Source organism: Scyliorhinus torazame, chromosome 14 (assembly GCF_047496885.1).
Source record: "Scyliorhinus torazame isolate Kashiwa2021f chromosome 14, sScyTor2.1, whole genome shotgun sequence".
In the NCBI taxonomy this organism is placed as follows: Eukaryota; Metazoa; Chordata; class Chondrichthyes; order Carcharhiniformes; family Scyliorhinidae; genus Scyliorhinus; species Scyliorhinus torazame.
The window spans coordinates 80,542,838-80,564,447 of NC_092720.1; the positions used below are offsets into that span (position 1 = coordinate 80,542,838).

At 54.9% G+C, this 21,610-nt stretch overlaps 1 protein-coding gene across 2 annotated transcripts in view; it reads left to right on the forward strand.

Moving 5' to 3' along the window:
• kcnab1a (potassium voltage-gated channel subfamily A regulatory beta subunit 1a) overlaps positions 1 to 21,610 on the forward strand; it is a 416,725-nt gene that overhangs the window by 387,805 nt on the left and 7,310 nt on the right. The window contains exon 13 of one of the 2 annotated variants that reach the window (XM_072474409.1): positions 19,863 to 19,951. In XM_072474409.1, coding sequence (XP_072330510.1) covers positions 19,863 to 19,951 — 89 coding nt within the window. Of the gene's footprint in view, positions 1 to 48; positions 5,136 to 19,862; positions 19,952 to 21,610 lie in introns of those variants that run through there. The other variant, XM_072474410.1, reaches the window with a different exon arrangement.

The following is a 21,610-nucleotide window of genomic DNA, read 5'->3' on the forward strand; positions in this document are numbered from 1 at the left end:
AATAAAGCAGTGTTGGATCGTCCCCAATGTTAGACGTCTGTTTTCTAGCTTCCCTGCATCGAGTGCAGTCCACATCGAACCTACCTGCCTAACATATCATGGTACCTGAGTGATACTGATCTTGACGGACCTACCTCGAGTGAATCAGCATTGACCAGCAAGCAGCCATCCGGTGAAATGGAAAACATTCAGCCTCCTCCGCAGCTCCGCATCTCCGGCAACCTCGGCGCCAATTGGGAAATCTTCAAGCAAAGGTTCCTTTTGTACATCGAGGCCTCCGACCTCGAAGCAGCATCGGATGCCAGGAAGATCGCGCTATTTCTCTCCACCACGGGGACCATGCCACCCACATCTACAACTCCCTCACGTTCGCTGACGGCGAAGACAAAACTAAATTCAAGACAGTTCTGCTGAAGTTTGATAGCCACTGCGACATTGAGGTGAATGAGAGCTTTGAACGGTATGTTTTCCAGCAGAGGCTTCAGGGTAAGGATGAACCTTTTCAGTCCTTCGTGACCCATCTCCGCATCCTAGCGCAGTCATGTAACTATGACTCGACGGCTGATTCCATGATCCGGGATCAGATCGTTTTCGGGGTCCACTCCGACTCCCTGCGGCAGCAGCTCCTGAAAGTCAAACAGTTGACCCTCTCTGTTGCTATCGAGACGTGCGTTGTCCATGAGCATGCTAAGAATCGTTACTCCCACATCAGGGCGGCAGAAAATGCAAAGCTGGCCTCCCACGAGGCGGAACGGGTGCAGGCCATTGCACAAATGCCGGGTCTGAGCATCGAGGAGAGTGGCCGTTTCGCGCGCTTTTCCCGGGTCCCTGCGCATGCGCACCACGACCGAGGGGACGACGAGCCCGACAACCCGACTTCGCAGATGCGTACGTCGACCGACCGCACTGCGCATGCGCGACGGTGCACGGACGTCGGCGTCATGACGTGTCCGAATTGTGCCTCCGCCCATTTAAAGCGGCAATGTCCGGCAAATGGATGCCGGTGTCTACAGTGTGGCAAGCTTGGCCACTACGCAGCCCTTTGCAGATCTGCTCCACTGCTCAGCAGCCAGCAATCCCAGCTGCGGCGCAGAAGTGTCCGCTCAATACACAAGGCATGCCAGATTCCGATCCCGACAGCACAACAGACCCTGATGCAGAGTGCCTCATGTCCCCATACCGGGTGGGCATCATAATTACACATGCGCTGCCTTCCACCTTAATGGCGAAACGCCTCTCAATCCTCAGTGTGGATCCCGACGACGAGTTGTGTGCTGTCCTCACAGTTAACAAGCCTCGCATCCAATTTAAACTGGACACCGGCGCATCAGCAAACCTCATCTCAAAATCCGACCTCGACACCATCTGTGCCAGACCAAGCATTCTTCCACCGGCCTGCCAGCTCCTTGACTACAATGGTAATGCCATAGCTGCCAGTGGCTGCTGTCAACTAGGGATATCCAACAAGGCGGTTTAAATCGTCGGGCCTGACAGAGCGTCCCTGCTCGTTGCTCGAGCCTGCAAGCTCCTGAACCTGGTTCAGCGAGTCCACACCATGTCATCATCACCGGCGACGGCCTCGCCTGATGGAAACGTGCAAGCCGACATATATGACATTATCACGTAGTACCCAGCGTATTCGATGGAATGGGCATGCTCCTATACCGATATAAAATCTTGCTCAAGCCGAATGCCACCCCTGTAATTCATGCACCACGCCGGGTGCCGGCACCCCTCAAGGATCGTCTGAAGAAGCAATTACAGGACCTCCAAGACCAGGGCATCATATCGAAGGTTACAGAGCCTACAGACTGGATCAGCTCCATGGTCTGCGTAAAGAAGCCGTCAGGGGAGCTTCGCATTTGCATTGACCCTAAGGATCTAAACCGCAACATCATGCGGGAGCATTACCCGATACCAAAACGTGAAGAGTTGACCAGTGAGATGGCTCATGCCAAATTCTTTACTAAGCTGGCGCCTCCGAGGGTTCTGGTAAATACAACTGGACGCGTCCAGTCGCAAGCTGTGCACGTTCAACACCCTGTTCAGTCTCTACTGCTACAACTGTGTGCCTTTTGGGATCATATCTGCCTCCGAAGTATTTCACCGCATCATGGAGCAGATGATGGAGGGCATCGAGGGGGTGCGAGTATACATTGACAACGTAATTATCTGGTTCACAACGCCCCAGGAACACATCGCTCACCTCAAGAAGATATTCCAGAGAATTCGTGAACATGGTCTCCAACTCAACAGGGCCAAGTGCTCATTTGGTCAATCGGATATTAAGTTCCTGGGTGACCACATCTCGCAGCAGGGCGTGCGGCCAGATGCCGACAAGGTCTCGGCGATCAACGCCATGAAGACCCCGGAGGACAAGAAGGCGATCCTCCGCTTCCTCGGGATGGTCAACTTCCTCGGGAAATTCATTCCCAATATGGCATCCCACACCACGGCCCTCCGCCATCTCATCAAGAAGTCGACAGAATTCCAGTGGCTGCCCACGCATGAAGAGGAATGGCGTGTGCTGAAAGCAAAGCTCACCATAGCCCCAGTTCTAGCATTCTTCGACCCAACCAAGGAAACCAAGATATCGACTGATGCAAGCCAGGATGGCATTGGGGCGGTGCTCCTTCAGCGAGATGACTCCTCGTCCTGGGCTCCAGTGGCGTATGCCTCCAGGGCCATGATGCCCACTGAGCAACGGTATGCTCAGATTGAGAAGGAGTGTCTGGGCCTCCTGACAGGGATAGTCAAGTTTCATGACTACGTTGATGGCCTGAAAAATTCACAGTTGAAACGGACCACAGGCCTCTAGTCCATATAATCCAGAAGGATTTAAATAACACAACACCTCGGTTACAGCGAATTCTTCTTAAGCTACGTCGCTACGACTTTGAACTTGTCTACACGCCAGGCAAAGAACTGATCGTTGCAGATGTCCTATCCAGGTCCATTACCACATCCGGCCTCTGACGAACGGGTGGTCCAAATTCGTGAGGAGAAGGCCAAGATCCTCTGCTGCAGCGTGTGATGCAGCACCTTACCAATGGCTGGCAGAAGGGACAAATGTCCCCAGTTCTATAATGTAAAAGGCAGCACGGTAGCATTGTGGTTAGCACAATTGCTTCACAGCTCCAGGGTCCCAGGTTCGATTCCCGGCTTGGGTCACTGTCTGTGCGGAGTCTGCACATCCTCCCCGTGTGTGCGTGGGTTTCCTCCGGGTGCTCCGGTTTCCTCCCACAGTCCAAAGATGTGCAGGTTAGGTGGATTGGCCATAATAAATTGCCCTTAGTGTCCAAAATCGCCCTTAGTGTTGGGTGGGGTTACTGGGTTATGGGGATAGGGTGGAGGTGTTGACCTTGGGCAGGGTGCTCTTTCCAAGAGCCGGTGCAGACTTGATGGGCTGAATGGCCTCCTTCTGCACTGTAAATTCTATGATAATCTATGACCTAACGGTGGTGGAGGGAATCCTTCTGAAACTCGACAGGATCGTAATTCCTCAGAGCATGCGGGCTATGGTGCTGGGCCAACTCCATGAGGGTCACCGTGGGGTTGAGAAATGCCGATACAGAGCTCGGGAGGCGGTCTATTGGCCAGGCATCAGCCAGGACATTGCCGACACAGTCCTCAACTGCCCTACCTGTCAGAAGTTTCAGCCAGCTCAATCCAAAGAAACGTTGCAGCAGCACGAGATTGTGACCTCTCCGTGGTCCAAAGTAGGTGTAGACCTTTTCCGCGCCAAGGGCCGTGACTACGTACTCCCTGTCGACTACTTCGACAGTTACCCAGAAGTGGTGAAACTGTCCGACCTCACATCGAAGGCGGTAATCAAAACCTGCAAAGAAACGTTCGCCAGGCATGGGATTCCGCTCACAGTAATGAGCGACAATGGTCTTCGCGTTTACAGTGATTTTGCACAGTCCTACAACTTCCGTCATGTAATCTCCAGTCCCCACTATCCACAGTCAAACGGGAAGGCCGAGAAAGCGGTCCATATTGTAAAGCGGTTGCTGTGCAAAGCTGCAGATTCAGGCTCCGATTTTAACCTGACGATGCTGGCATACAGGGCAACCCCACTGTCCACTGGGTTGTCTCCAGCGCAGATGCTCATGAATCGCACTCTGAGGACCACAGTTCCAGCCATCCATGTTCCAGACCTTTACCACCTCACAGTCTTACAGAAAATGCAGCAGTCACGGGTCCAACAGAAGGCCACATACGATGCCCATGCCACGGATCTACCCGAGCTGGCCCCAACTGATCATGTTCGTGTCCAGTTGCCTGAGGGCGGCTGGTCAGCTACAGCTGTTGTGATCAAACAAGTGGCCCCAAGATCGTTCCTTGTCTGCATGCCTGTTGGCTCCCTGTTACGGCGCAACAGACGGGCACTGCGAAGAGTTCCACGCCCGCTACCTGACCGAAGTGCCCCGCCGCTTATGATGCTTCCCCCGGACGTACCCTGCCATGAGGCCATCGATCTACCAGCAATCCTGCCGGCCCATGCGACCACCACGATGGCAGCGATCCCGCCTATCCACGTGCAGGCGGCTCCTGATCCACCTCTGCGGCGATCGACAGGAATTCGTCGCCCACCACAAAGACTGAATCTGTAGACTGAACTTTTGTATATTTTGTGACTTCATCGATTTAACCTCTGTAAATATTGCTTTGTTTGCCATGTATCTGCACTATCGACACCTTCCTATGTATATACGTTCATTTAGACACCTTTTGTATATAGTCAGGCATATATATATATGTACGCACGCACACCTTAGTATTTGTTTATCAAAAAAAAGGGAGAGATGTCATAACATCCACTCATGTAAATAATGAGATGCAGACAGGCAGTGATTGACACACAGGATGACCAGTAAGCACACAACACAGTGCAGCCAATCACCAGACAGGACACTACCACTATAAAACCAGAGGGCACTAGGTTTCCCGCTCTCTCTGGACCCAGCCACTGAGACAGTCAGAGTCCACGAGCTAGCAAGTGCAAACACCATGCGGTAGCTCGTAAGTCTGGTCAGGCTACTACAAGGTCTCCAGTCAGTTCAGTATAGTGTCGACCCACAGCTGAATATGTATATCCGTTCTATCGTTGAATAAAACAGTTTTGGATCTTCTCCAGTGTTCGATGTCTGTTTCTAGCTTCCCTGCATCGAGTGCAGTCCACAGCGAACCTACCTGCCTAACACATCATTCCGCACGTTATTGGGGAGGACCAGACGGGGTTTGTTAAGGGCAGGCAGTTGGTGGCCAATGTAAGAAGGCTGTTAAATGTGATAATGTGCCCCCGGAAGGTAGGGAGGTGGAGGTAGTGATAGCAATGGATGCAGAAAAGGCTTTTGATCAGGTAGAATGGGATTATCTGTGGGAGATACTGGGACGGTTCGGATTCGGGCGGGGCTTTATTGACTGGGTCAGGTTACTGTACCAGGCTCCTGTGGCAAGTGTACGGACGAATAGGACAACATCGGACTATTTTAGACTGCAGTGGGGGACGAGACAGGGATGCCCCCTCTCCCCACTGTTGTTTGCGCTGGCTATAGAGCCTTTGGCAATTGCTCTGAGATCCTCGAGGGGCTGGAGAGGACTGGTCCGGGGTGGGGGTGGAGCACAGGGTTTCGCTCTATGCGGATGACCTGCTTCTGTACGTTTCGGACCCAGTAGAGGGGATGGAAGAAATCATGAGGATTCCAGAGGAATTTGGCCGGTTTTCGGGGTGTAAGCTTAATATGGAAAAGAGTGAGATGTTTGTGGTCCAGGCGAGGGGACAGGAGAGGCGACTGGGAGAGCTGCCGTTTAGGTTAGTAGAAGGAAGCTTTAGGTATCTAAGCATCCAAGTGGCGCGGGAATGGGACCGGCTGCATAAATTGAACGTGGCCCGGCTAGTGGACCAAATGAAGGACGGTTTCCGGAGATGGGACGTGCTTCCGTTGTCTCTGGCTGGGAGGGTGCAAACAGTGAAGATGACAAGCCTCCCGAGATTCCTATTTGTATTTCAATGTCTCCCCATCTTTATTCCGCGGTCCTTTTTAAGCGGGTCAACAGAGTGATCACGGGCTTCGTCTGGGCGGGCAAGATCCCGCGAGTAAGGAAGGTAATGCTTGAGTGGAGTTGGGGAGAGGGCGGGCTGGCGCTGCCAAATTTTAGCAACTATTACTGGGCGGCTAATATAGCCATGATCAGGAAGTGGGTGGTGGGGGAGGGGTCGGCATGGGTGCGTATGGAGGCGGCTTCATGTAAGGGCACCAGTTTGGGGGCATTGGTAACAGCGCCTCTGCCGTTCCCGCCGGCACGGTACTCCACCAGTCCAGTGGTGGTGGCGGCCCTGAGAGTTTGGGGCCAATGGAGGCGGCATGTGGGAGCAGTGGGAGCAGCGGTTTGGGCTCCAATCTGTGATAATCACCGGTTGGCCCCCGGGGACTGTAGACAGGGTGTTCCGGTTATGGCGGAGAGCGGGGATTGAGAGGATGGGGGATATGTTCACAGAGGGGAGCTTTCTGAGGATGAGGGCGTTGGAGGAAAAGTTTGGGTTGGCGAGGGGAAACAAATTCAGGTATCTGCAGGTGTGGGACTTCCTTCGTAAACAGGTGTCATCCTTCCCGCTCCTACCGCTAAGGGGGATTCAGGACAGGGTAGTTTCCAGAGGGTGGGTTGGAGAAGGGAGCGCCTCGGACATATTTTTTTAAATATAAATAATTTTTATTAAGGTTTCCACAGAATATCAAAATCAAAATGAAAAAGGAACCCAACAGGGTTAAATACAAAACAGTCAAAAAACAACGCTCCATACCCCCCTCCCCCCGTACATAAATAATAAATTAACACCCCAACTTAACACAAAGCCAACATAGCAAATATATACACCCCCTCAGATCCCCCAGTGTAAATAAACATAAATAAAGTAACCCCCCCCGAGTTGCTGCTGCCATTGACCAATGTCTACCGTCTGCCAGGAAGTCTAAGAACGGTTGCCACCACCTGAAGAACCCTTGTACCGACCCTCTCAAGGCGAATTTCACCCTCTCCAACTTAATGAACCCCGCCATATCGTTGATCCAGGATTCCACGCTTGGGGGCCTCGCGTCCTTCCACTGAAGAAGAAACCTCCGCCGGGCTACCAGGGACGCAAAGGCCAGAATTCCGGCCTCTTTCGCCTCCTGCACTCCCGGTTCCTCTGCCACCCCAAATATTGCGAGCCTGTAGCGCACAAAGACTCCATGAGACGAATATAGTGAAGTCAATGAGGCTTTATTAAGCGTGTCTGTTCCCCAGCAGCTCGATAGTAAACTGGCCTGCGGGGGAAGACACCGGCTTCTTATACTCCGCCTTCAGGGCGGAGCTTGAGGTCAACGGCCAACCAGGACCCGGGATCTGTCAGCCAATGACATTAGGGCTTCCAGTCCCACATGACCCCCAATACATACTACCACATTCACCCCTTGTCAAAAATGAACCCGGCGGGGTGATGCTTTGTATGGTGGTAAGGGTTTACAGGGCTGGTCCTGGGAGGATAGAACATTCACATGGTAGTACAGTATTGGACAGTTTCGTCCTGTTGCAACTATTTACAGAGGGTATAGGAAAAAAACAAAATGTTCTTTGAACAGTCCATCTTTGTTTTGCATCGATGCCACGAGTCGGTCGGGCGGTCTGGTCGTCCGTGTCGATCGCCTCGGCCCCGGCGGTGGTGGTGGTGCTTGTACCAGTGTTGTCGCCTCCAGGAGCCGTACGGTTTCAGCTGTCGGTGCAAAGGGGAGGGGGATTGATCCTCCTGGGAAGGGGGCGGTCGCGGGGTGCGGCGGTGGCAGGAAGGAGGGCGGTTGGGTTGATGGTGTCGGGGGGGTGTGCGTGGTGCCGGCGGGCGCCAGATCCCGCAGGGAGACCGTGTCCTGTCGGCCATCGGGGTACTCCACGTAGGCGTACTGGGGGTTTGCGTGGAGGAGGTGAACCCTTTCGACCAACGGGTCCGCCTTATGTGCCCGCACATGCTTTCGGAGCAGGATGGGTCCTGGGGCCGCCAGCCAGGTCGGCAGCGACGTTCCAGAGGAGGACCTCCTAGGGAAGACAAGGAGACGCTCGTGAGGCGTTTGATTAGTGCTTGTACATAATAACGACCGGATGGAATGGAGAGCGTCCGGGAGGACCTCCTGCCACCGTGAAACTGGGAGATCCCTGGACCGTAGGGCCAGTAGGACGGCCTTCCAGACCGTGCCGTTCTCCCTTTCTACTTGCCCGTTCCCCCGGGGGTTGTAGCTGGTCGTCCTGCTTGAGGCTATGCCCTTGCTGAGCAGGAACTGGCGCAGCTCGTCACTCATGAAAGAGGACCCCCTGTCGCTGTGGACGTATGCAGGGTAACCGAACAGTGTGAAGATGCTGTTCAGGGCTTTAATGACTGTGGCCGCGGTCATGTCGGAGCAGGGAATGGCAAAAGGGAAGCAGGAGTATTCGTCCACTACATTAAGAAAATATGCGTTGCGGTCGGTGGAGGGGAGGGGCCCTTTGAAATCGAGACTGAGGCGTTCAAAGGGGCGGGAAGCCTTAATCAGTTGCGCTCCATCTGGCCTGAAAAAATGCGGCTTGCATTCCGCGCAGATGTGGCAGTCCCTTGTGACTGTACGGACCTCTTCTAAAGAGTATGGGAGATTGCGGGACTTGATGAAGTGGTAAAACCGAGTGACCCCCGGGTGGCAGAGGTCCTCGTGGAGGGTTTGGAGGCGGTCAATTTGTGCGTTGGCACATGTGCCGCGGGATAGGGCATCGGACGGCTCGTTCAGCTTTCCGGGCCGGTACAAGATCTCATAGTTGAAGGTGGAGAGCTCGATCCTCCACCTTAAGATCTTGTCATTTTTAATTTTGCCCCGCTGTGCATTATCGAACATGAAAGCTACCGACAGTTGGTCAGTGAGGAGAGTGAATCTCCTGCCGGCCAGGTAATGCCTCCAATGTCGCACAGCTTCCCTATGGCTTGGGCTTCCTTTTCCACTGAGGACTGGCGGATTTCTGAGGCGTGGAGGGTTCGGGAGACAAAGGCCACGGGTCTGCCCGCTTGGTTAAGGGTGGCCGCTAGAGCTACGTCAGAGGCGTCGCTCTCGACCTGGAAGGGGAAGGACTCGTCGATGGCGCGCATCGTGGCCTTTGCGATGTCCGCTTTGATGCGGCTGAAGGCCTGGCAAGCCTCTGTCGACAGAGGGAAGGTCGTGGTCTGTATTAGGGGGCGGGACTTGTCTGCGTACTGGGGGACCCACTGGGCGTAGTACGAAAAGAACCCCAGGCAGCGTTTCAGGGCTTTTGGGCAGTGCGGGAGGGGAAATTCCATGAGTGCGCGCATACGTTCGGGGTCGGGGCCTATTATCCCATTGCGTACTATGTAGCCCAGAATGGCTAGCCGGTCAGTGCTAAAAACGCACTTGTCCTCGTTGTACGTGAGGTTCAAGGCTTTGGGGGTCTGGAGGAATTTTTGGAGGTTGGCGTCGTGGTCCTGCTGATCGTGGCCGCAGATGGTTACATTGTCGAGATACGGGAACGTGGCCCGTAACCCATGTTGATCAACCATCCGGTCCATCTCCCGTTGGAAGACCGAGACCCCGTTTGTGACGCCAAAAGGGACCCGTAGGAAATGGTATAATCGCCCGTCTGCCTCGAAGGCTGTGTACTTGCGGTCACTTGGGCGGATGGGGAGCTGATGGTAGGCGGACTTGAGGTCCACGGTGGAGAAGACTTTATACTGGGCAATCCGATTGACCATGTCGGATATGCGGGGGAGAGGGTACGCGTCTAGTTGTGTGTACCTGTTGATGGTCTGGCTATAGTCAATGACCATCCTTTGTTTCTCCCCTGTCTTCACTACTACCACCTGCGCTCTCCAGGGACTATTGCTGGCCTGGATTATGCCCTCCTTTAGTAGCCGCTGGACTTCGGACCGAATGAAGGTCCGGTCCTGGGCGCTGTACCGTCTGCTCCTAGTGGCGACGGGTTTGCAATCCGGGGTGAGGTTCGCAAACAAGGACGGGGGTTGCACCTTGAGGGTAGCGAGGCCGCAGATAGTGAGTGGGGGTATGGGGCCGCCGAATTTAAACGTAAGGCTCTGTAGATTACATTGGAAATCTAATCCCAGCAAGGTGGGGGCACAGAGTTGGGGAAGGACGTTAAGTTTGTAGTTTTTGAACTCCCTCCCCTGCACCGTTAGGGTAACTATGCAGAATCCCTGGATCTGTACGGAGTGGGATCCTGCAGCTAGGCAAATCTTTTGTGCGCTGGGATAGGTGGTCAAGGAACAGCGTCTTACCGTGTCGGGGTGTATAAAGCTTTCCGTGCTCCCGGAGTCGACTAGGCATGGCGTCTCGTGGCCGTTAATTAGGACCGTTGTCGTCGTCGTCTGGAGTGTCCGGGGCCGAGCCTGATCGAGCGTAACCGAAGCGAGCCGTGGTTGTAGTAGTGGGGTGGGGTCCGTTGTTGCCGTCCAAGATGGCGTCGGGATGGACAAAATGGCCGCCCCCATACATCGCACGTGGCTGGGGGGTCACAAGATAGCGGCGGGGTGGACAAAATGGCCGCCCCCATGCGTCGTACAGGTCGGGGGCGGTCCAAGATGGCGGCGCCCCTCCTCCCCTCGTGGTGGTCGGGACCCAAAATGGCGGCGTCTGCGGGTCGCACATGGTGTGCTGGGGGGTCTGGGGAGCGCTAGGACCGCGAGCGCTAGGACCGCGCGGAGCTCCCTCACCGCGAGCGCTAGGACCGCGAGCGCTAGGACCGCGCGGAGCTCCCTCACCGGGGACAGCGGTGGTTGGGGCCTAAGTCGGCGGTGCCGGCGGGTCAGGCGTGGGGCTGCGAGCGCAAGGAGCGCGAGGAGCTCCCTCACCGGGGACAGCGGTGGTCGGGGTCCAAGTAGGTGGCGCCGGCGGGTCAGGCGTGGGGTGCGGGACGGGGGTGAGGGTGGCATTAGGGACGCGAAAAACCCCCTCCTCTCCGTGGAGAGTGTTGGCCGGGACCCAAAGCGGTAGCGCCGGCGGCGGGTCGTACATGGGCTGCGGGGAGGGGGGTTGGGGAGCGTAGGCGGTGTGCAGGGCTCCCAGTTCTACCGGGACCGCGGTGGTCGGGAACCAGAGCGGCTGCGCCTGCGGGTCGCACATGGCGTGCTGGGGGGGTTGGGACGCATAGACTGCTTGTAGGGCTCCCTGTGGCCCCGGGACGGCGGCGACCTCGCGGGATCGGCACACCACCGCATAATGGCCCTTTTTCCCGCAGCTTTTGCAGATGGCTGCGCGGGCCGGACAGCGCTGTCGGGGGTGTTTCGCCTGGCCGCAGAAATAACAGCGGGCGCCCCCGGTGCGACTCGGCGTTTGGACTGCGCAAGCCTGTGGGGTGTCCGGGTGGGGGGGGGGGGTAGGGGGTTTGCCGCGACGGATACGTACGGGGCCCAATTACCTGCCGCGCGGTCGGGGTCGTAGGCGCGGGTATGACGCGCGGCCACGTCTAGGGAGGCTGCTAGGGCCCGTGCCTCTGAGAGTCCTAGCGACTCTTTTTCTAGAAGTCTTTGGCGGATTTGGGAGGATTGCATACCTGCCACAAAAGCGTCGCGCATTAACATGTCCGTGTGTTCGTTTGCATTCACCGACGGGCAGCTGCAGGCTCGTCCCAAAATCAGCAGCGTGGCGTAGAACTCGTCCATCGATTCTCCGGGAGCTTGCCGTCTTGTCGCGAGCTGGTAGCGAGCGTAGATTTGGTTAACTGGGCGAATGTAGAGACTTCTCAGTGCTGTGAACGCCGTCTGGAAATCGCGGGTGTCTTCAATGAGGGTGAAAATCTCCGTGCTCACCCTCGAGTGCAGGACCTGCAGTTTTTGTTCGTCTGAGACTCAGCCGGTGGTCGTTCTGATGTAGGCCTCGAAGCAAGTCTGCCAGTGTTTGAAGGCTGCTGCCGCATTCACTGCGTGGGGGCTGATCCTCAGGCATTCTGGAATGATCCTGAGCTCCATAGTCCTTTTTAGGCACGCTTAATAAATTGTAGCGCACAAAGACTCCATGAGACGAATATAGTGAAGTCGATGAGGCTTTATTAAGCGTATCTGTTCCCCAGCAGCTCGATAGTAAACTGGCCTGCGGGGGAAGACACCGGCTTCTTATACTCCGCCTTCAGGGCAGAGCTTGAGGTCAACGGCCAACCAGGACCCGGGATCTGTCAGCCAATGACATTAGGGCTTCCAGTCCCACATGACCCCCAATACATACTACCACAGAGCCCCCAGCCCGGTTTGACCCTGGATCCTACCACCCATGACACCGTCCTCGCTACGCCCTTCCAAAATTCCTCCAGCGCTGAGCACGCCCAGAACATATGGGTGTGATTTGCTGGGCTCCCTGAGCAGCTAACACACCTGTCCTCACCCCCCAAAAAACCGGCTCATCCTTGTCCCGGTCATGTGTGCCCTGTGCAGCACCTTAAACTGTATGAGGCTGAGCCTCGCGCACGAAGATGAGTTCACCCTCCCTAGGGCATCTGCCCACGTCCCCGCTTCGATCTCCTCTCCCAACTCCTCCTCCCACTTACCTTTCACCTCCACCACCGAGGCCTCCTCCTCCTCCTGCATCACCTAGTAAGTTTCCGAGATCTTCCCCACTCCCGCCCACCCCCCCGAGAGCACCCTGTCCTGTGCTGTGCGTGGCAGCAGCCGTGGGAATTCCACCACCTGCCGCCTGGCAAACGCCCTTACCTGTAAGTACCTGAAGGTGTTCCCCGGGGGGAGTCCATACTTCTCCTCCAACTCACCCAGCGTCGCGAACTTCCTGTCCACAAACAGGTCTCCAACCTTCGTATCCCTGCCCTGTGCAGCCCCGAATATCCTCCATCTGTCCTCCCTGGGGTGAACCGGTGGTTCCCCCTTACTGGGGTCCATGCCGAGGCCCCAACTTCCCCCCTGTGCCGCCTCCATTGCCCCCAGATTTTGAGGGTAGCCGCCACCACCGGGCTCGTGGTATACCTCCTTGGAGCGAGCGGCAGCGACGCCATTGCCCCCAGACTCGTACCCACACAGGACGCCGTCTCCAGCCTCTTCCATGCAGCCCCCTCCCCCTCCATCACCCACTTGCGCATCACCATCGCATTGGCGGCCCAGTAGTACCCACAGAGGTTGGGCAGCGCCAGCACCCCCCTATCTCTACTCCGCTCTAGGAACACCCTTCTCACCCTCGGAGTCCCTCACGCCCACACAAACCCCATTATACTCCTGTTAACCCGCCTAAAAAAGGCCTTCGGGATAAACACGGGGAGGCACTAGAACAGGAACAAAAACCTTGGGAACACCGTCATTTTGACTGACTGCACCCTATCCGCCAAGGACAGTGGCAACGCGTCCCACCTCTTGAACCCCTCCTCCATTTGCTCCACCAGCCTTGTGAAATTAAGCCTATGCAGGGCCCTCCAGCTCCTAGCCACCTGGACCCCCAAATACCTGAAGTTCCTCTCCGCCCTTTTTAGTGGGAGCTCGCCAATCCCCCTCTCCTGGTCCCCTGAGTGAACCACGAACAGCTCACACTTCCCCATGTTGAGCTTGTACCCCGAGAAATCCCCGAATTCCCTGAGGATCCTCATTACCTCCGGCATTCCCCCCACCGGGTCCGCCACATATAACAGCAAGTCATCTGCATAGAGCAACACCCTATGCTCCTCCCCACCCCGCACCAACCCCCTCCAGTTCCTCGACTCCCTCAGTGCCATAGCCAGGGTTTCAATCGCCAGTGCGAAGAGCAGGCGGGACAAGGGACACCCCTGCTTCATCCCTCGGTGCAACCAAAAGTACCCAGACCTCCTACTGTTCGTGACCACACTCGCCATCGGGACCTCATACAACAGCCTGACACACCTGACAAACCCCTCCCCAAACCCAAAACCTCTTCAGCACCTCCCACAGGTACCCCCACTCTACCCTATCGAAGGCTTTCTCAGCGTCCATCGCCACCACTATCCCCGCCTCCCCCTCCCTCGCCGGCATCATGATAACGTTCAGAAGCCTCCGCACATTCACGTTCAACTGTCTCCCCTTCACGAACCCCGTCTGGTCTTCGTGGATGACCTGCGGCAATCCTCAATCCTTGTGGCTAAGACCTTCGCCAGCACCTTGGCATCTACGTTTAGCAACAAAATCGGCCTGTAAGACCCACACTGCAGGGGATCCTTGTCCCGCTTCAGGACCAAGGAGCTCAGTGCCCGGGACATCGTCGGGGGCAAACCCCCCCCCCCCCCCCCCTTGCCTCATTAAAGGTCCTAACTAGCAACGGGCCCAACAGGTCCATCTTTTATTTCTAGAATTCGACCAGGAAACCATCCAGTCCCGGTGCCTTCTCCGCCTGCATGCTCCCTATCCCTTTGGTCAGCTCCTCCAGCCCAATTGGAGCCCCCAATCCCGCCACCAGTCCCTCCTCCACCTTCGGAAACCTCAATTGGTCCAGAAAGCGGCCCATCCGTCCCTCCTCCAGTGGGGGCTCGGACCAATACAATTCCTCATAAAAGTCCCTGAAGACCCCAATGATGCCAACCCCACTCCGCACCACACTCCCTCCACTGTCCTTAACTCCCCCGATCTCCCTAGCTGCGTCCCGCTTCCGAACCTGATGCGCCAGCATCTGGCTTGCCTTCTCCCCATACTCATAAATCGCTCCCTGGGCCTTCCTCCACTGCACCTCCGCCTTCCTGGTGGTCACCAGGTCAAATTCGGCCTGGAGGCTGCGCCTCTTCCTCAACAGTCCTTCCTCAGGCACCTCTGCATACCTCCTGTCTACCCTCACCATCTCCTCCACCAGCCTCTCCCTCTGCTCCCTCCTCTCCTTGTGGGCCCTAATGGAGATCAGTTCTCCCCTAACGACCGCATTCAGCGCCTCCCATACCATCCCCACTCGAACCTCCCCGTTGTCGTTGGCCTCCAGGTACCTCTCTATGTTTCCTCGGACCCGCTCACTCACCTCCTCGTCCGCCAACAGCCCCACCTCCAACCGCCACAACAGGCGCTGGTCCCTCTCCTCCCCCAGCTCTAAGTCCACCCAATGCGGGGCATGATCCGAAATGGCTATCGCCGAGTAGTCAGTATCCTCTACTCTCGCTATCAGTGCCCTGCTCAAAATAAAAAAGTCGATCCGGGAATAAGCCTTATGGACATGTGAGATGAATGAAAATTCCCTAGTACTGGCCTTGCAAAACTCCAAGGGTCCACCTCTCCCATCTGGTCCATAAACCCCCTCAGCACCTTAGCCGCCGCCGGCATCCTAACAGTCTTAGACCTGGAGCGATCCAGTGCCGGATCCAACACCGTGTTAAAGTCTCCCCCCATTATCAGGCCCCCCAATTCCATATCTGGGATCCGACCCAACATGCGCCGCATAAAACCCGCATCGTCCCAGTTCGGGGCGTACACATTGACCAGTGCCACCCTCTCTCCCTGCAGCCTACCACTAACCATTACGTACCAACCGCCATTATCTGCCTCGAATGTCACCTTCTTTCCCACCAAGATCGCCACCCCTCGATTTTTGGCATCCAGCCCCGAATGAAACATCTGACCTACCCACCCTTTCCTCAATCTTACCTGGTCTGCCACCTTCAGGTGTGTCTCCTGGAGCATGACCACATCTGCCTTCAGCCCCTTCAGGTGTGCGAACACGCGGGCCCGCTTGACCGGCCCGTTCAGTCCCCTTACATTCCAGGTTATCAGCCGGATCAGGGGGCTACCTGCCCCCCTCCCCCGCCGACTAGCCATAACCCCTCCTCGGCCAGCCATGTGCCCGCACCTCACGCCCGGCAGACCCCCGTCTCGACCCCCCCCCACTCGCTCCAGCTCCCCCTTGACTATAGCAGCAGCAACTTGATTCCCCCCACCCACCCTTCCCCGCCCCCCCCCCCCCCCCCCAAGCTAGGACCCCTCCGAGCTGCTTTGCTCCCCTCATTGCACTTCCGCAAGTCAGCTGACTCCTGCTGTCCCCGGCCACTCCCGCCTCTCCTTCGACTCCTCCCATTGTGCGACACACCCTCCTCTCCCGCTCCCCATCCACAGGCTCTCCACCTCCCCCTTCCAGCCCAAGCGCGGGAAACAACCCTCCTTTCCCTGCCCCAGCCCCCTCCAGTCTTCAGCGCGGGAAAAAGCCCGCGCTTTCCACCTAGCCGGCCCTGCCACCTCTGACGCAGCTCCTTTTACAGGCCCAATCCCCTCACCCCCGACTCGGGCCTCCCCCCCCCCCCACCCCCCCCCGCGGGGCCCCATCACACTGCCGGCCATCCACCCCTGTTCCATTTGCTTACGCCCGTCCAAGAGCCCCCCCGACCAACCCAACCAAAACAGTGCCCAACCCTCCCTAACCACCCTCACCAAACCAGAAAGAAAGAAAAAAAAACAAGAGCAAAGGACCCCCCCCATAAAAAGTAACATATCAACCGTAATCCCCAAACGCCCATCCCGACCCTCAATCTGTGTCCAACTTCTTGGCCTGAACAAAGGCCCACGCCTCCTCCGGAGACTCAAAGTAACGGTGCCGGTTCTTGTAGGTGACCCACACTCGCGCCGGCTGCAACATGCCAAACTTCACCCCCTTCCTGTGCAGCACCGCCTTCGCTCGATTGTACCCAGCCCTCCTCTTCGCCACCTCCGCATTCCAGTCCTGGTATATTCGAACCTCCGCGTTCTCCCACCTGCTGCTCCTCTCCTTCTTGGCCCACCTGAGCACACACTCCCGATCAGCGAACCGATGAAACCGCACCAGCACCGCCCGCGGAGGCTCATTAGCCTTGGGCCTCCTCGCCAGCACTCTATGGGCCCCATCCAGCTCCAGGGGCCCCTGGAAGGACCCAGCTCCCATCAGCGAGTTCAACATCGTGACCACATAGGCCCCCACGTCCGGCCCCTCCAGCCCCTCCGGGAGGCCCAGAATCCGCAAGTTCTTCCGCATCGACCAATTCTCCATCTCCTCGAACCGCTCCTGCCATTTCTTGTGGAGCGCCTCGTGCGCCTCCACCTTTACCGCCAGGCCTAAGATCTCGTCCTCATTGTCGGAGATCTTTTGTCGGGCCTCGTGGATCGCCACCCCCTGGGCCGTCTGTGTCTCCAGCAGCTTATCGATAGAAGCCTTCATCGGCTCAAGCAGGTCCGCTTTAATCTCTCTGAAGCAGCGCTGGATACCCTCCTGTTGCTCCTGTGCCCACTGCATCCACGCTGCCTGGTCTCCGCCTGCCACCATTTTGTTCTTCTTCCCTCGCACCTTCTTCGGATCCACCACCACCTTTTTAGTCCCCCCGCTCCTGGTAAAAGCCATATACTGTCAGGGAAATATTGTACTCTCCTTCCCACAGGTCGAAAAAATGCCATTGGGGGCCCTGAAAAGAGCCCAAAAGTCAGTTTTTTGCAGGAGCTACCGAATATGCGACTTAGCTCTGCATAGCCACAACCGGAAGTCGTCTCGGACATTTATAAGGAGCTTATGGGATCGGAGGAGACGCAGGCCGAGGAGCTGAAGCGCAAGTGGGAGAAGGAGCTGGGAGGTGAGATAGAGGATGGTCTATGGGTAGACGCGTTGAGTAGAGTCAATGTGTCCGCAACATGTGCCAGGCTCAGCCTGATACAATTTAAGGTTGTTCACCGGGCTCACATGACAGTGGCCTGGGTGAGCAGATTCTTTGGGGTGGAGGACAGGTGCGCAAAATGTGCGGGAGGACCGGCGAACCATGTCCACATGTTTTGGACATGTCCAAAGCTTAGGGGATTTTGGCAGGGGTTTGCGGACGTCATGTTAAAAACAAGGGTAGCGCTGCGTCCAGAGGTGGCGATGTTCGGGAGATCTTAGGCCTGGCAGTAAAGGTGGAGGCGCACGAGGCGCTCCACAAGAAATGGCAGGAGGGAAGACCCGGGAATGCAGGAGGAGAAAGAGGCAGACGTTCTGGCCTTTGGTTCCCTGGTAGCCCGGACACGGATGCTATTAGCATGGAGGGACTCAAAGCCCCCGAAGTCGGAGACCTGGCTATCGGACATGGTTAGGGGAAAATCAAAAAGTTCACCTTGAGAGGGTCACTGTTAGGGTTCACCCGGAGGTGGCAACCGTTCGTCGACTTCTTTGGGGGAAATTAATCGTCAGCAGACCGGGGGGGGGGGGAGTAGTTTAGATTAGAGTAGGGGGTCAATAAGGGTGGGACCTTTACGAAAGATAAATGGCTTTTGTACTATGTTTATGGTTTCATGTATATTGTTTATTTTGGTGTTGTTACTATACCAAAAATACCTCCATAAAATGTTTATTTTAAAAAAAGAATAATCATGCTAATTATACACTAAATGCAAGTATATCGGTGCAGTGGAAGAGCAGAGAATTGGGTATACAGGTTCACGAGACATTAAAGGTAACTCCTCTGATAAGGCCACTGAAAAGGCTAATGAAAGGCCAGAAATGCGATGTTAGGTGTGATAGAGCAGCAGGAACATATTTTCATAAAGTTATGAGCCTTTGAATCAGAATTGCGGTATAAGCGATGGTACATTCAAGATTAGATTGAATTAGTGGATGAAGGGAAATGAGAAAAGTGGATATCATTACAGGGTGGGTGAATACTATATGAAGGTTAATCACCAACACAAACTGCTTGGGCCGAAACCTGGGGCGTCATTCTCCGACCCCCTGCCGGGTCGGAGAATGGCCATTGGCCGCCGTGAATCCCGCCCCCGCCGAAGTCTCCGGTACCGGAGATTGGGCGGGGGCGGGAATCGGGCCGCGCCGATTGGCGGGACCCCCCGTTCAATTCTCCGGCCCGGATGGGCCGAAGTCCCGTCCAGAAATTGCCTGTCCCGCCGGCGTAAATCAAACCTGGTATTTACCGGCGGGACCAGGCGGCGTGGGCGGGCTCCGGGGTTCTGGGGGGGGGGGGGGGGCGGGGCGATCTGATCCCGGGGGGTGCCCCCACGGTGGCCTGGCCCGCGATCGGGGCGCACCGATCCGCAGGCGGGCCTGTGCCGTGGCGGCACTCTTTCCCTTCCGCCTCCGCTACGGCCTCCACCATGGCGGAGGTGGAAGAGACTCTCCCCACTGCGCATGCGCGGGAAACTTTCAGCGGCCGCTGACGCCCCCGCGCATGCGCCGGGAAACTCAGCGGCCGCTGACGCTTCCGCGCATGCGCCGCATTTCCGCGCCAGCTGGCGGGGAAACAAACGCAATTTCCGCCAGCTGGCGGGGCGGAAATCCATCCGGCGTCGGCCTAGCCCCTCAATGTTGGGGCTAGGCCGCCAAAGATGCGGAGCATTCCGCACCTTTGGGCCGGCGCGATGCCCGTCTGATTGGCGCCGTCTTTGGCGCCAGTCGGCGGACAACGTGCCGTTGGGGGAGAATTTCGCCCCTGATTATAAATTATAGGTTTTATGTATTTCTATATGTATCCGTAGACTCGCCCAACACCCCTAGAATCACATTCTCTCTCCAACCTCTTTTAGACCAACAAGTATAAATTGGAGAAAATGATGGTCTGAGCTGAATACTTCTCCAGAACCACTTACATTATTTTACTTGTTTATCACATTTAAAGCTACCTTACTTCCAGCTTTTCAAGTTTAAGGATCTTGGCTGTGACAAAGTGCTCCATCTAGTGGCTACAAAGAAAGTTAGCAAAAAGAAATTGAAACTGGTATCTAAGATCTAACAGTCTGGCCACCCATTTCATTGGCACTACCAATACAACATCTTACGTATAATAAAAATATTAACTTATGCTTTCCAGTTATAAAATTATTATATATTTGTCTTGTGTAATGTGTAATGGTATTTTAGTAAAGTTGTTGGGGAACTTCGCGCAATTTTTAACCCTCAGCCAATCTTCACTTCTTTCAGCTTGGTGTCTTCGCAATGAGGGTGTAAGTTCAGTTCTCCTGGGAGCCTCCAATGCAGAACAGCTTACAGAAAACTTAGGCGCCATACAGGCAAGTTGTTATTGAAACCCCTGACCAACTTATTGATAGAAACCTGCATTTACATCAGGATTGATCACACCCACAAAGGAATATCGGGGAGAGAAACCCATCAACAGATCAAGCCTGCCAGTGCCCTGGTAAACTTCATGAGGAAAAGGTTATGTAGGTCAGAACAACAGTTACAGGACAAATAAATTGTGGTTTGTAAAATCTTTACATTTTACAACTTTTAGTACTAAACACTGTTCAGAAATGCTCTTTCTCACTTGGTTCTATACTGTTGCTTCAAACCAAAACCACAGTTTAGTCTTTACTATTATTTGAAGATAGCCAAAGAGGGAATAAAATTACCTAGTTAGATCCCAACACTATTTTGACTACCACCAAACCAGTTCCTTAACCAGGCACAATCTGTGGGCAACACAGTGTGGGAGGTGGCCATTTTAATCTATAGTTAGAGGGATCCTTAGCTGCCAGAGAAAGATGGAAACAGGTCCAGCATTCCCATGCTAATTGCCTGTGTCTTGAGCCTTAAAGATTTCCGACACATGATGTTCTTGCTGCTATAAGGACAAATAATTTACCTACCACCATGCTGCTTCCCTTAACACCTGATACTCCCACTCAACCTCTTTAAAATGTTGCTGCAGGCCCAGGATTGGCCACCTCAACTCACCAACTTTTCCATTGTTCAACCACAAAATTAGTCTCCCATTACTGCAATGGGGAAGAGGAAACCCCACCCAGTATACAACCAAATCAAACACTCGCCCCTCCCCTGTACATTAGTGAAGTTAAAATACTTTCCACATGGTGGTCTGAGTTTTATATAATTGTGTCCATTTTCCCACTACAATGTTCTTAAAGCCTTAACTTGAAAGCGAGGTTGCGTTATTTCTACATTATAATACAATTTTATCATTGTTGGCATTTCAGGATGGGGATACCAACAAGTCAATTGATATACAGCTTTGATGTGGGGCAAATTACATAAAATTAACTGCTTCAGTCCAGTTCACTTAAGTATAGTGCATGGTCAAGCTAGTTATAAATGTCAAGTATCAATACATGAAATGGAATTGAGAATTTGTGGAAGAATAGCAGCTAGATCTGAATTGGGTCTTTTACATGGTAGCACAGTGGGTAGCACTTTTGCTTCACAGCGCCAGGGTCCCGGGTTCAATTCCCGGCTAGGGTCACTGTCTGGAGTCTGCACGTTCTCCCTGTGTCTGCGTGGGTTTCCTCCCGGTGCTCCGGTTTCCTCCCACAAGTCCCAAAAGACGTGTTAGGTAATTTGGACATTCTGAATTCTCCCTCTGTGTACCCAGACATGCACCAGAATGTGGAGACTCGGGGCTTTTCACGGTATCTTCATTGCAGTGTTAATGTAAGCCTACTTGTGACAATAAAAGATTATTACTTATGAACCATTTTTTTTGTCTTGATCAAGCCCAAAACTAGACCAACTTCATTTTGTATCTATGACAACATGCCTTGTTTCAGGACCTGACATTTCTTTTAACCTAGTGTTAGCCATGGCACCCTTGCCTCCATGTCAACAGGTTGCGAGTTCAAAGCGGTACTCCAGAGGCTTAAATGCAAAATTGAGGCTGGCACTCCAGTGCAGTATTGAGAGTGCTGCACAGTTATGTCATCTTATGTTGAAAC